This window comes from Quercus robur, chromosome 6 (genome assembly GCF_932294415.1).
Source record: "Quercus robur chromosome 6, dhQueRobu3.1, whole genome shotgun sequence".
NCBI classification, from domain to species: Eukaryota; Viridiplantae; Streptophyta; class Magnoliopsida; order Fagales; family Fagaceae; genus Quercus; species Quercus robur.
In genome coordinates, this window is record NC_065539.1 from 45,013,885 (window position 1) to 45,030,027 (window position 16,143).

At 35.7% G+C, this 16,143-nt stretch overlaps 1 protein-coding gene across 1 annotated transcript; it reads right to left on the bottom strand.

The window, feature by feature from the left end:
- Window positions 1-12,583: 12,583 nt before the first annotated feature.
- On the bottom strand, window positions 12,584-15,266 carry LOC126688995 (uncharacterized). The gene is made up of 2 exons (XM_050383960.1): window positions 13,633-15,266; window positions 12,584-13,019 (listed from the first exon to the last, which is right to left on the bottom strand). Exons 1-2 carry the CDS (start codon window positions 14,983-14,985, stop codon window positions 12,846-12,848), a joined length of 1,527 nt encoding a protein of 508 aa, XP_050239917.1. The 5' UTR covers window positions 14,986-15,266; the 3' UTR covers window positions 12,584-12,845.
- Between the last annotated feature and the right edge of the window lie 877 nt (window positions 15,267-16,143).

Sequence of the window (16,143 nt, forward strand, 5' to 3'; positions counted from 1 at the left end):
ATATGATTAATAGAAAATCGTGGCTATTGAGACTTTCTATTCCAACACAGATGCCACAACATCCCAATAAACCCAGTAACAAAAATTTTCACTAACTTTTTCCCTAATTGCTATTTTCACTAACTTTTTTCTTAATTCTTAACATAATTTGTTATAATTATTGCATAATAATAAAATTTATGTTATCGGTGGTTATATATATGAAATTAATGTTACTTTAATAATAAATTATGAAAAGGATTATAAAATTTTCTGTAACATTGCTCCGCATCATAGCCATGGTGGGTTGTGGTTTCTCAGAATTTGCAAGTAGAAGGAAAACCAGAACAACGTAAAGGAAATGATTATGACACTAATGCCATTAAGGAGAAAAAAAAAAAAAAATATATATATATATATATATATATATATAATCAAGTTATTTCATCCCTGAGTTTGAAATGAAAATCTAAATTCTTTTGTTTCAGATTTCCTGTATTCCTTAGGAATTTTCAGAAGTATTTCTTCCAACTTTTCTTTGGGCTGAATTAATTCTTTATTGAATTAGAGCAACAAAAGAGAAAAAGCAGAAGAAAAGGGCCTAGGTCCGTCTCCTTCCAAAGCTAGAGCCACCAAAAGGCTATTGACTGGGCTAAGAGATGGGCTGGTACGTTGCCTCTCTGTTCACGAATGAAAAGAAATAATTATCATTTAAGTGTCAACTAGTTTCAAAATGTCCTCTGTTTAGGCTTTGACATTCCAGTGCGGAATCAGCAGTCTCAGCTTGGGGTTCATCAAATCAAAGGTTTAAATACATTCCAATCATCGATTATTGATGAATAAAAGCAGAGACCTCATGCGAGAAAGCATGAGATTTTGCCAAATAGTGTATTCCTTAAATTTTTTTAAATTTTAAATTTTTTATTTATTTATTTTTTTAATTTAAGCTTACAGTTCAATAAAACTTGCATTTACATCATAGTATTAGTTTATTGAATTAACTAATGGAGTAAATATATATATTAATTATATATAGCTATCATCAATTATTTATATTAGAGGAATTTAAATGATTGTTTTTATATATATTATATAAGAAAATATTTTTATTTATAATTATAATAATTGATTTAAAATATGACATTCTTCCTTATATGAGAAAATATTTTTATTTATAATAATAATAATAATAATAATAATAATTGTAGAGTCCCGATTTGTGGCCCAAACCTAAAGTATATGGGATCTCGGCCCAATGAGCTCAATATAATAAATTTGTAGAGAGTGGGTCAAAGAACTAGGCCCTAATGAGTTGAACAACGGCTAATATGGAATTAAATGACAATCAAGCACAAATAAGAGGTATTGATGTCAATAGACTTTCAGTCTGAGGAGGCCATAATTATACGTATTGATCACAGTTGGATACAGAGATAATTTAGATTGTTACAGTGTTCCCTCTCTATTTTTTTGATCCTCTCTCCATGAAGAGTCTTTCCCTTTATATATCCTCTTTTGGATCATCTTCACCCTACACCTGTTGATCATCCGAGCCCTTATTTGAGTACCTGTCCCATCAGACACTCCCTCTGGTTTTCTATGAGTTGTGGTAGCCAAGGTAGTATTGTTCAGAGGTCTTCTCCACATAAATGCGGCCAGAAAAGTAGCTGAAGTGCATTTAATGCGGTGGTGGCAGCTTTCCCTTAGATATTTTTAGGTTTCCTTCCTTTTAGTATGTTCATGAAGCATGTCTCTATCATTGGAGTTTCTTGGAGGATTACGCTAACAGATGGAGTACATATTATGAATTACATTCATCATATCCAAGGAGGAATTCCTCCTCGGACAACCTCTCATTTGTTCCCCATCTTTGAGACTTTAATTGGGAACGTTTAACAACCACTTGCTTCTCCTTGGACCTATCAATGTCCTTGGATAAGGCCCAAGGCCCAACATACTATTTTGGGCCCTTGTCCCTATAATAATAATAATAATAATAATAATAATAATAATAATATATTTAGAATATTTAGTCATTTTGACAACAATTGATATAAAAACCATAAAAAATTAAATATTTGTGAATTTACTAAAATTAGTCATAACCATTTAGATATCTTACCTTCTTTTAGTGATATCATATATATAACCAACATTGTAGTATTTATTCTATGTAATCAAAAAGATTACTAATATGATAAATAAATTTATATTTATATATTAATTATTTTAAGTGGTTCATTAATTATTTAAGTATAATGAAATTTTGATGTTAGTTTTCTAAGATTTATATAAGGAAAAATTGATTAGAAATATGATATTATTGCACAAATTTAGTTACGTTTGCAACAGTGGAAACAGGGTCCACAAAAGAAAAAAATTAATGAGAGAGAGAGAGAGAGAGAGATGGGTTCTTTTTTATTTATTTATTATTTATTTAATCTTTTTTAATACAAGATAGAAAATTTATTTTAACATAATCTAAGTGTATATGTGTGTGAAGTTCCCTTTTAGAAACTTGAACTCCGGCCTTTGCCCCCCACACCTCACAAATACTTATACTTGTGGAATGATTATTGCACCAATGGTGCGCGATGGTGAGAGAGAGATGGGTTCAAGATAGTGAAGTTACACCTGGTGTAATTTTATAAAAGTTACACATTTTATCCACGGTAGATCTCTAAGCTATGTAGAGATTCAAAAAACACTATCTTACTTAATTAATATACATTTTTTTAGTGTTCTCTCTCTTATTTATTACAATAAATTATGAAATTCTATTCTATATTAAAAGAAAAGCTCTTCCATGTTTTCTCAAACTATGGCTTCCTTTTGTTATATTTAAAAGAAGAATAATTCTATTAACACAAACAATTTTACAATTTTTTTACAAAGTATTGATGTGGCTTGGTCCACATTAGCTTTTAAAAACAGTTATTGAAGGATATTTGTATTTTTATTTATCAAAATGATATTTGCATTTTTTTAGTAGGAATGAAACATACAATATCATACAATTTTCAAATTTATAAACACATAAAATATGATCAAATTATTGCACTACTCTTATTGTCTTTTTGATTTGTTTATAAAATAGAACACCAAATATTACAATTTTTTAGAAGTAAAATTATTGAAATATTGGAGGAAACTAATAAAATGCATTGCACATTATGCAGGAACTTGACTAATTATATTCATATTCATCGAGTTCCTAAATCCTATCTTTTGTGTTATCTTTACAGCAACCACTTTGTTTATATGACATATCCTTCTCTTTCCAATGCCAATCCCTTCTCCTTAAGATATATTGTTGGACTTTTAGGCTTCTAGTATTTTATAAAACAACCAAAAATTCTCAAGTTTCCATTTAGGGTATTAATCAATCCCTAAATGGAAACTTTCACATTTGGTGGGGAATTTTTGCTAAAAATAATCACCAACTTTCTATCAATTTGGTTGGAATTTCCGTAGCTAGTACAAAGAGGAAAGAGAAAAGGAAGGTCTCCTATCTCAATCCTCTATGTGATTTAAAAAAGACAAAGAGACTACCACAAAAACAGATGGTGATATCAATATGCATAGTTTGTATTTTTCTGACTCAAACAAACCTAGTTTGCCACTGGGAAATCAACTTGTGTAGGATCTTCTTTAGTCTATTTGCAAGTAGACTTATAATTGCTTTACACAACACATTACATTGATTGATTGGTTTGTATTGATCATTTACTGATAACACATTGTTAGTGCACAAAATTTTAAGAGCCTTCACATCCCTACCAAAAGGTTTAGTTTTCATGACAATCTGTAGATTTCATAAATTTTGATAAATAATCCATGTAAGGCATAGAATTAGCAACTCGATATTAGTCAAATTACTTATGGTACAATGCTAGCTGCATAAACTATACAGGCTGATCACCAAAATTTCATGGAAAAATATTTCCTAAATGGAAAAGGGGTCTGCACAAGACAACACTCAACAAACTCAATTCAGATATATATGTATACTTTTGCTTGCTCACTCCCAAGTGCAGGAGATCGTAGCAATATAATTCTTGGAATACCGAGGTCGAATCAAAAGGAGTAGGGTAAATTCAAAGACAATATAATTAAACAACAATTTGGGTGAAGAAGAAAAGTGCTTTTGCTAGGTGATTGTTAACAAGAATAATAATAAAAATTGATTTAAATCAATAATATAAATACTGGGGTATTGGGGTGTTTCCTTATATCGATATGAAATCATTTGTGATCTAAGAAATTATATATTTCATAATTGATTGTTCTAATACAATTAAATACTTATGATTCTATTGAACTGAGACAATTTAAGAACGCATAATAACCTAGATTAATAATGCGGTTAGAAAAGTTTTTAGAAAAACCCATTTATTTTAAAACCTGATTTCTATTTAAAACTATTAGAAATTCATCTAAACAATAAGAAAAACATTATTGAACTTATTGAAAGCATGGAAGAACTAATACATCAAAAGAAATCTAATTGAACAATTAAATATGTTGTTGATAAAATCCTAGAAAGAATCACATTGAATATTCATATCGTATAGAAGAAACATAACCCCTAGCCCTAGCAAAGAGTTTAGGCTGCCATTAGAGAAAGGAAAATATAATGTTTACTCTATTACTGATCTTGCCAACTCATATCAATATTAGTTATGATCTTGCCAACTCATATCAATATTAGTCAAATTAATTTTAAACTTACTTAGATAATACATGTGGACCATATTAGATAAATGTTCCTAAAATACTCAACTATTAAGTTTAAATTACTCCATGACAACTCATATCAATATCAGTTAGTTTAAACTTATTTTTCAGATAACACATGTGTACCATCTATGCGAACTCATATCAATATTAGTTAGTTTAAATTTAAACTTACTTATCAGATAAGTGAACCATTTATGGGCCATAGTTTATGGGCTGAGTCAAAACTAGTCCAATTTCTAAAAGAAATAAACAAAATCTAAGTAATTATAGCCTTTTATAATTGAGTAATTAGTAAAAAGCCATAACTTTTGCAATACGGGTTAGACTCTAACAAGTTGCTTATCATTTTTATATGAACCTTTTTTTTTTTCTACCACTCACAATATGTCATGTTAACAAATATACCAAAAGTTATGATTTTTTAATGCGATTCTAGCATTTATGTTTACCATCCTAATTAAACCAAAAGACGGTAAGAGTAAAAGTCCCTACTTCTAATAAAAATTAAATTAAAAAAAAAAAAAACCTAATCTATATGCAGTGTTATGTACAACCAGACGAAGGAGAATTTTCCTATAATAAAAAAAAAAGACGTAGGAGAATTTCCCAAATAATTAAAAAGGGAATGAAAAAAAATTAATAAGGGGTTTCAATTAGTGGCTAGTTTTTATTTTTATTATTTTTTTTCGGAAGTTAGTGGCTAGTTTAATTTAAAGTTTAAAAACCAGATTTGGCAAAAAATGTGTCTTTTTTATTATTATTATTTTTTATAGGATATGAATCTTAGCTTGGTTTTAAAAATATTCCTTCCTTGAAACTTTTTTTTTTTTAATTTTTAATTTTTTTTATCCCAAATTTGACATAGGCCACATGGCAATAGGATCACCCAAACAATATCCCAAGGAATTTTAAGATTATGTGTGTTGGAGGCTCGTGATTCAAAGAATATATGTGTGTGTGCTAGTTGAGTTCTAAGGCACTTGACTAGAAAAAAAAAGAAAGAAACCCATTTTGGCCCAAGCTCTTATAAAAAGAACCCTAAAAAGGTGTTACTGTGTATGCAATTTGATTGAACTTAGATCTGAAAATGGCCAACAATGAAATGGTAAGTGTCTTTTTTTTTTTTTTTTTTTCATGTATTTTTTTTGAGTAATCAGTAATACTTATTAGAACACACGAAAATAGTAATATTAGTGTTTTAAACAAGATTTATAATACATTATATAACTAGAGTACAACCACAAAAGGGCTTAAACTTTTTAGTTGTAGACTTCGGTTATAAACAGCGGGTACCAGACACACACAATCAATGTGGAATAAATATCATTTTTCTTTTTTGAGTAAACAGTAATATTTATTAGAACACACATGAAAATAGTAATATTAGGGCACGCTTGGTAGACTGTAATAGGCACTGTAATGTAATAGTTATTCCTATGATTTAGCTATTCAATAGTTTGATTATGTTTTTATTACAGGGAATAGTCATTTTTTATGAATAGCTATTCTTTAAAATGAGGAATAACTATTCATCTCTAAAAGGATTGTAATAGCTATTCCTTAGTAGATGTAATAATTTCTAACATTAATATATTTCCAAATAAATGAACTTTCCATATCCACCTAACAATTATGGAAATAAAAAATCATCAAAAAATAACTCATCTTTCTAAAATTTAAAATATATTATTTTCTATGAAATATATTTGTATGAATAAGATATTTCCTAAAATAGATCATAAGTTTTATTCTAATGTTACAATTTACAACCAAACTAATGAATATGTTTAGTTATTTTATTACAACACCTTTTATCCTCGGTAATAAAGATTACCATTCCTATTGTAATCCACATTCAATGTACCAAACGTACCTTTAGTGTTTTAAATCAGGTTTATAATATATTACATAACTAGAGTACAACTACAAAAGGACCTCCTATTAGTTGTGTGTGTTTAATTTCCGCTATTTTTCATTGTATTAATTTTTGGGTTATTTATTTAAGGTAATAATTGTTGTCTTCCTATGATCTTGTCAAATTAAGGGCATGTGTACATTGAATGAAGATTACAACATGAATAGTAATATTTATTACTGAGAATAAAACGTATTGTAATAGAAAAACAAAACATATTTAATTATATGTTGGGTAAATTGCAAATTGCATCCCCAAAATTTGGGGTGTTTGGATTTTATACCTTGAAGTTTCAAAATTTGGATTTTATCTCCTGAAACTTAGGGTATTTGGATTTTACACTCTAATGTTTCAAAAATTGGATTTTACCTTCTAAAATTTAGAAGTGCTTGAATTTTACACCCCAAAATTATGAAACTTTAGGGTGTAAAATTCAACACTCCCAAATTTTAGGGTGTAAAATCCAAACACCTCCAAATTTTAGAGAATAAAATTCAAACACCCCTAAAATATTGGGGGTTAAATCCAAATTTTGAAACTTTAAATTATAAAATCTAAACACTCCAAACATTAGAGGTAAAATCTAAATTCTGAAATTTTAGGGTGTAAAATTTAATCACCCCGAGTTTTAAGAGTGTAATTTGCAATTTATCCTTATATGTTTGGTTGTAAGTTATAACATTATAATAAAATCAAGATCTATATATAGGAAATATTTAACTTATACAATTATATTTACAAAAAAAAAATATTTTTAATATTTTAGAGAGAAAAATTACTTTTTATGATTTTCTATTTTTATAATTATTATGTGCATATGAAAAGTTTGTAAAAAAGGAATATTTATTCTTCATTTTAAAAATAGCTATTAATAAGGAATAACCATTTACTATCACAAAAATATAATCAAACTATTGAATAGTTTTTTTTTTTTTTTTTTAAAGAGATGTTTCAACCTATAACATCCGTTCTTGATGATAGTTCTTTACCATCAGATTAAGATACTAATTAGTTTCTGGTGTAGACGAAAATTATACCCCAAATCTCTCATACATTACCATGTCTATTACTGTCTATCACGCAGGCTAGCGGCACAAAACTGTACAAGCTTTTTTCAATTGCTAGACCAATACCATTACTTTCATGGAAAGGACAACTATTTCCCAAATGCAAAAGGGGAAAAAACCCAACACAGATCCTGTATGCATTCTCGTTTGAGTCAATGGTCATGGAACACTACAGATAAATGACAGTTGACATTTTGGAATGCCGAGGAACGGTGAACCCAACAACCAAACTACTATAATCTAATTAAATCCTGGAAGTGGGGTTCGGTAATGCATCCTTTGTGGAGTTCATGGCTATGGTTCCAGCCCCACTTTTGACCTCCCCATCCTCACACTATATATAGCAGTAAATTTGTGATCACCATTCAAGAAAAATACTACAATAAAAAACCGCCACTCACAGGAACCAATACATACAGCCAGAATTCCATCATTACCAAAATTAGTAAACACGAGCCTAGAATTATTGATGCATTCTACAGGAAAACAACAGGAAATATAAGCTGCCTGACTGAAGGAAAATTCACAACCGAATTACAAATGCCAAGACTTAACCAAAAAAGCAACAATAAGCATTGTAGGGACATGTTTTGCAGCCCAGTACAATAAATTTGTAGAGAGTGGGTCAAAGAGCTAGGCTTTAGTGCATGGATAACAGTTAATATGGTGTTGATGACAATCAAACAGAGATGAACTAAGTTTATCATAGAAAGTTTGTTTTTGGCCCAATCCGAGGAGTTTTGTTCTAATAAATATCGAATGAGAATGGATCCAGGAGTTCTTGAGATTGCTATAGTGCTTTCTCTTCTCCCCCCTCCCTCCCCTGATCTCCAGGGTCTCTCCTCTTATTTATACTACCTATCTTCCTTCATCTCTACCCTACACATGAATAGATGATGGTTTATCCCGATACTTGTCCCATCAGCCCCCTCTAGAAGTCTTCTGGGGTGGTTGTAAGGCTGCAATAATACTGTGTAGTGGTCACTTCCTCATTAATGTGGCCAGGGAGTTAGATGGGGTGCATTCAATGCGGTGACAGTAGCTTTTCCCAAGATATTTTGGGATTCTTCTTTGTCTTCTGTTCCTACAAGGCTTATCCATATTTCTAGAACTTCACGGATCGCACCTCTAGATGGCAGGCATCCTTTACGGTCCTCGGCCTTTACTAGCCGAGGACAAATTCATCCTCGGCACAAACTCCTAGGCCATTATATTCAATATTGTCTTCCTTATCCATTAGCATGGGGTTCCTTAACTATACTTACCCATCCTCGGACGGCCCCTTATCCTCGGCTAGGACCCTAGGCCCAAAGCCCAATTGTATGATCTGGGCCAATGACCCCACAATAGCCCCTCAAAACTCCGGTTTTTTCCTCTCATCCGAGGAAAAAGGTGGGGTTTTGAATTCTTAAAAGTAAATTCTACTTTGATCCTTTGATTTACACCCGAGGGAGTGCCGTTTCACGCACCCCATATTTGTACTGTCAATTGCTCCTATCAGAGCTACCAATCTGAGGAGTTGGTTATAAATTTGGGTCTGTCTTGACACTTATAGAAAGATGCTATGTGTGTTAATTTTCCCAAAGCATGTGGTCCGAGGACTCATGCATGGCTAAGGTTCTGCTTAACACTTGGTAGGAGGTCTGAGGGACCCGACATAGCTAAGGCTCTGTGTAACGCTTAGCAGGAGATCCGAGGGGATCCGACATAGCTAAGGTTCTTCTTAGCAGGAGGTCTGAAGGACCCGACATAGCTAAGGCTCTTCCTAGCAGGAGGTCTGAGGGACCCGACATAGCTAAGGCTCTGTGTAACGCTTAGCAGGAGATCCGAGGGGATCCGACATAGCTAAGGCTCTTCTTAGCAGGAGGTCTGAGGGACCCGACATAGCTAAGGCTCTTCTTAGCAGGAGGTCTGAGGGACCCGACATAGCTAAGGCTCTGTATAACGCTTAGCAGGAGATCCAAGGGGATCCGACATAGCTAAGGTTCTTCTTAGCAGGAGGTCTAAGGGACCCGACATAGCTAAGGCTCTTCTTAGCAGGAGGTCTGAGGGACCCGACATAGCTAAGGCTCTGTATAACGCTTAGCAGGAGATCCGAGGGGATCCGACATAGCTAAGGTTCTTCTTAGCAAGAGGTCCGAGGGACCCGACATAGCTAAGGCTCTTCCTAGCAGGAGGTCTGAGGGACCCGACATAGCTAAGGCTCTGTGTAACGCTTAGCAGGAGATCCGAGGGGATCCGACATAGCTAAGGTTCTTCTTAGCAGGAGGTCTGAAGGACCCGACATAGCTAAGGCTCTTCTTAGCAGGAGGTCTGAGGGACCCGACATAGCTAAGGCTCTGTATAACGCTTAGCAGGAGATCCGAGGGGATCCGACATAGCTAAGGTTCTTCTTAGCAGGAGGTCCGAGGGACCCGATATAGCTAAGGCTCTTCCTAGCAGGAGGTCTGGGGGACCCGACATAGCTAAGGCTCTGTGTAACGCTTAGCAGGAGATCCGAGGGGATCCGACATAGCTAAGGCTCTTCTTAGCAGGAGGTCTGAGGGACCCGACATAGCTAAGGCTCTGTATAACGCTTAGCAGGAGATCCAAGGGGATCCGACATAGCTAAGGTTCTTCTTAGCAGGAGGTCTAAGGGACCCGACATAGCTAAGGCTCTTCTTAGCAGGAGGTCTGAGGGACCCGACATAGCTAAGGCTCTGTATAACGCTTAGCAGGAGATCCGAGGGGATCCGACATAGCTAAGGTTCTTCTTAGCAGGAGGTCTGAGGGACCCGACATAGCTAAGGCTCTTCTTAGCAGGAGGTCTGAGGGACCCGACATAGCTAAGGCTCTGTATAACGCTTAGCAGGAGATCCGAGGGGATCCGACATAGCTAAGGCTCTTCTTAGCAGGAGGTCTGAGGGACCCGACATAGCTAAGGCTCTGTATAACGCTTAGCAGGAGATCCGAGGGGATCCGACATAGCTAAGGCTCTTCTTAGCAGGAGGTCTGAGGGACCCGACATAGCTAAGGCTCTGTATAACGCTTAGCAGGAGATCCGAGGGGATCCGACATAGCTAAGGTTCTTCTTAGCAGGAGGTCTGAGGGACCCGACATAGCTAAGGCTCTTCTTAGCAGGAGGTCTGAGGGACCCGACATAGCTAAGGCTCTGTATAACGCTTAGCAGGAGATCCAAGGGGATCCGACATAGCTAAGGTTCTTCTTAGCAGGAGGTCTGAGGGACCCGACATAGCTAAGGCTCTGTATAACGCTTAGCAGGAGATCCGAGGGGATCCGACATAGCTAAGGTTCTTCTTAGCAGGAGGTCTGAGGGACCCGACATAGCTAAGGCTCTTCTTAGCAGGAGGTCTGAGGGACCCGACATAGCTAAGGCTCTTCTTAGCAGGAGGTCTGAGGGACCCGACATAGCTAAGGCTCTGTATAACGCTTAGCAGGAGATCCGAGGGGATCCGACATAGCTAAGGTTCTTCTTAGCAGGAGGTCTGAGGGACCCGACATAGCTAAGGCTCTGTTTAACTGCTTCTAAAGACGTCAGTGCGTGTTAATTTCCCCTTAGCATCTGGTCAGAGGACCACAGGCATGACTAAGGTTCTGTTTAACTAGTTTTCTCGGGTGCCTTATAAGGCTCAACCCCGAGGGGAGCCCCTTGAAGGAGTCTATGGAATTTGCTCTTAGGTCGTTGAACCATCTCACCGCCACGGGTCCCAGACTCTATGTCGCTCCTCAGAGATGTGACTTCCAACTCGAGAGTGGCTTTTGCTTGTATGCGTAGTATGCACGCTGCCCTCTCGATTCCTCCTACGCTCAAGGTTGGCGAAAGGATTTTCACGTTGGGACGCCGTGGACTCTGCCTGGTGAGGACCTGAACCCACCATAGTTGACTGTTGCACTCACTATCACACAAGCTCTCCCCACAGACGGCGCCAATTGTAGGGACATGTTTTGCAGCCCAGTACAATAAATTTGTAGAGAGTGGGTCAAAGAGCTAGGCTTTAGTGCATGGATAACAGTTAATATGGTGTTGATGACAATCAAACAGAGATGAACTAAGTTTATCATAGAAAGTTTGTTTTTGGCCCAATCCGAGGAGTTTTGTTCTAATAAATATCGAATGAGAATGGATCCAGGAGTTCTTGAGATTGCTATAGTGCTTTCTCTTCTCCCCCCTCCCTCCCCTGATCTCCAGGGTCTCTCCTCTTATTTATACTACCTATCTTCCTTCATCTCTACCCTACACATGAATAGATGATGGTTTATCCCGATACTTGTCCCATCAGCCCCCTCTAGAAGTCTTCTGGGGTGGTTGTAAGGCTGCAATAATACTGTGTAGTTGTCACTTCCTCATTAATGTGGCCAGGGAGTTAGATGGGGTGCATTCAATGCGGTGACAGTAGCTTTTCCCAAGATATTTTGGGATTCTTCTTTGTCTTCTGTTCCTACAAGGCTTATCCATATTTCTAGAACTTCACGGATCGCACCTCTAGATGGCAGGCATCCTTTACGGTCCTCGGCCTTTACTAGCCGAGGACAAATTCATCCTCGGCACAAACTCCTAGGCCATTATATTCAATATTGTCTTCCTTATCCATTAGCATGGGGTTCCTTGACTATACTTACCCATCCTCGGACGGCCCCTTATCCTCGGCTAGGACCCTAGGCCCAAAGCCCAATTGTATGATCTGGGCCAATGACCCCACAAGCATATTAGCCCATATTAGCATATGCCTATAAGGTTCCAAAAACAAATAGTGCTCAATTCATAATTTGTAAGAAATTTGAAAACATTGCAGTGCATGATTGCATATTGAGGTTCATTGAATAAAACAGAGAAACATATGGTAGCAGGCATTAACCAGAACATTTGTTGTTCCCACACGTATGCAAAGAAAAATACACACTGTTAATCAATTTCAAATTTCAAAACCAGTTTTCAAGAAACAAAAAAGAATCATTTCCAGTCACAAGCAGTAAAACAAATAAAAAATACATCATGCATGTGAAACAATCCAAAGGGCGAAATCTTCAAAAACATTCACGTATCCAGGCGAAATGTTATTATGCCCCCACAAATTTTGAATGGTAAGGGGAAAAAGTATCAACCTATATATAAAGGCTATTGAGTGAAGAAAAAAAAAAGTCCTCTAGTCTGCTAACTTAGTCAAGCGGTGAATGGTACTTCTTGCAATCCTATTACCAGGATCAATCTTCAGAACAGTCCTAAGGTCTTCTGACCCCAGCTTGTACTTCTCCATGCTTTCATAGAGGAGTGCACGCTGTACAAGGACAGACACGTTTGCTTCATCATGTTCCAGAATCTACACAAGCAAATGCAAATTATTGGGTTTTTGTTCAGGGAAATAAGGAGATCAAGAATAGACTATGCATTAATCAATCTGAAAGAACCAAGATCCACATCTGTTGATGGGCAGAAAAGAAATACGGCATTCAGTTGTCTACATGACAATGAATCAGAGTGACACACCAACATGCACCATTTGTCAGCCTATCTTTTTTTAAAATTGGTCATTTACCATTACCCACAACATAAGAAAATGACTTGGAGCAGGCAACAGCAATCCTTGCCGCTGCCACATACCAGTCGATAGCAGCATTCAAGTTTTGATCAAAGAGGCAACATATTACATATATGAAAAACCCATCGTGTATTTAACTGATGCCCTTTTTCACACCCATTAATTCTCATTCTTTTCTATCTGTGATCTGAATGTTATTAAGCATAACTAGATTATTCATTAGTTCTAGTGTACTTCTACTAGAGTTAAGTTACAACGCAAAAATGGAGGTCCTTTGATTCAACAACTCACATGAGATTCACAGATAGTCATCTACAAACCGCAAGATAACATCAAATGCGTTAAAATCTCTTAAAATCACCAAACAAAGAAAAGGAAGAAATTATTATCATACCTTTGTACAGTCTGCCACAGCCTTCTTATACTCCCCAACCTCTTTGTAACATGATGCCCTGCTCGACAAAACCTCCACAGAGGCAGCATCATCACCAGCTTTCTCAATAAGAATTACAGCCCAAGAAAGCCACTTAATCGCATCAGCATATTGCCCTTGCTTGTAATTGTCCATACCCTTGTTCTTAGCCATTGAAGCTGACACTCCAGCAGGCGGGGGCGGAAGCCCTTCAAGCTCAGTTGTAGAACCACCCGCATCATGTTCTCCAAATCCTCCTCCAAACTCTGTATCCAACCCCCAATCATCAACTTCTGATTTTTGCTGTCCTCCTACAGCACCCCCGGCCGAAGCAGAGGATGATGAGAACAACATGTCTAGCGGATCACCACCAGAATTCTGAACGGGTGTCTGATTCTTAGAACTGAAATCCACACCAGGGATCGCAAAATCATTCGTTTTTGAATCAGAACCCGAATTCACTCCAATAAAATCATTATTACTCGAGCTAAAATCACTAGAAGGAAATGTCTTTGTGCTCGAATTAAACTTGGGCACATTCAGAAAATCCCCAAAACCATCATCACCAGCATTAACCTTACCAGTACTACCACTAACACTACTTTTACTCGCAGAATTAACACTAGGACCGGATTGTTTTGACCCGAAATCAACCAAAGAACCAAATGGGTCCTTATTAGAGCTCTTCATCCCACTCATCCCAACCCCACTACGAATCGAAGGGCCTCCAAGATTGGAACCCTTATTAACACTATTATCATTGTTCCTATTAGTATTACTATTGATATTGCTATAACCAGCATTAAACCCACTGGTGAAACTCCCAGAAGAACCCCAATTCCCACCAGTGTTAACCGAACTACCAGACTTTGGCAATGAATCAGCCATGTTTCCCATCGAAAACGAGGTCTTATTGGACGATGGGGTGGAGTTCTTCAAAGGGACATTGGAATTGGTCTTGCTCTGTCCACCCAGAGCCGAGCTGACCAAATCCCCGAACAAATTCGGGTTCTTTTCGACGATACCAATACCCGAACCGGAAGCAGAGGAGGAACACCAGGTCTTGCCGAAGATGTCACCGACCATGGAAGAAGTGGGGCCGGAGGAAATGCCGGGGCGGGTGGCGGGTTGGGTCGGAGCGGGCTGGTGGGTCCAGGAGGGCTTGTTGGGCTGCCACGCGGGTTTAGGTTGCTGGGTGGAGGAAAACGAAGAGGTATAGGAAGAAGAAGAAGAAGAGGAATAGGAATGGTTTTTCTGTTCGTTTAGGGATTTGGGTCGGGAAGATCCGATTCCGAGATCGAAGTCGAAGCTGGATTTCCCGTAATTTGAATTCATGGTTATGTTTTTTTGGGTTTTCTTGAAAGAAAATACAATTCAGATCGGAATGTGTAATAGTAAAAATTGAAAAGAGAGGGAAACGAAAGTGAGATCTGGGACGATTTGAGAGCGTGCGTACCTGAGACTGATAGATCGGAAAAAAGAGCAGAGAGAACCCGTAGAATCAGATCACAGCAAGAGAGAGAGAATTTGATTGAAGAAAAACAGAGCAGGGTGCAGGTTTCGGTGAATTGTCTAGGACTACCGCTATTGTAATGGCAATGCTTTTATGTCTATTTTTGTAGGATCCTAGATATCCATCATTATTATGTTTATTTTTTTTTCTTTTTTTTGGGGAAAAATAATGAAAGAAAAAAAAAAATCCGAAATTTGTTTCTGACTTTTACTTTTATCATTTTTCTTAAACGGTTTTGGACAGATCTCCTTAAATTATAAATTTACAAACCTCTTGCTAAATCACCTTGAATTTTATTTCATGCTAACTACAGGCATATTTGAATTTTTTTAATGGTCCAATAATTTTTGAAAACTCTTAGGAGAAAGTATCATTCTCTTTGTTCTAATCTAAGAGTACTTAAAAATTAAATATAATTTAATTTTTTTTAGATATTACTTTAAAAAATTTTATAAACAAATATTGATATTTAATTGTTAAAAAAAAAAACTCAAAATCTTTTTCTAATGTAAAAACAATTGTAACAAATTTTGTCCATAAGTAAAGCAATACATGCATTTGGGGGAAAATTAGTCTTTTATATATAATCAATTTTTTGTATTATTTAATTATTTTCTAACTCTTTTTTATGAACTTCCGGTTGATTTGTGAGATTTCATATATATATATACATATGAGAAATGATATATCTATAATATTTTTATAACAAATTCTCAATGACAGGTTGTTATTGATTGTTATTATTAAGGCAAAAAAGTAATTTTAGTGTTAAGTTTAAATTTGAACCAATAATAATTAACTATCTGTGATTTGTTGTAAAAATATTGTAAAAATATTATAAACATAACATCTCTCATATATATATATATATATATATATATATATATATACACACTAGTTTTATCAAGCGATCTTATTTGAGATTCAATTAAATTTTTTTATTCTTCTCTCATATATACATATATATATATATATATATA

Bases quoted from the DNA above. Each gene is read 5' to 3' on its own strand.
- LOC126688995 (XM_050383960.1), bottom strand. From the start codon at position 14,985: ATGAATTCAAATTACGGGAAATCCAGCTTCGACTTCGATCTCGGAATC. The intron at 13,020-13,632 runs GTATGATAATAA...TTGCTTGTGTAG, and splicing joins CTGTGGCAGACTGTACAAAG to ATTCTGGAACATGATGAAGC.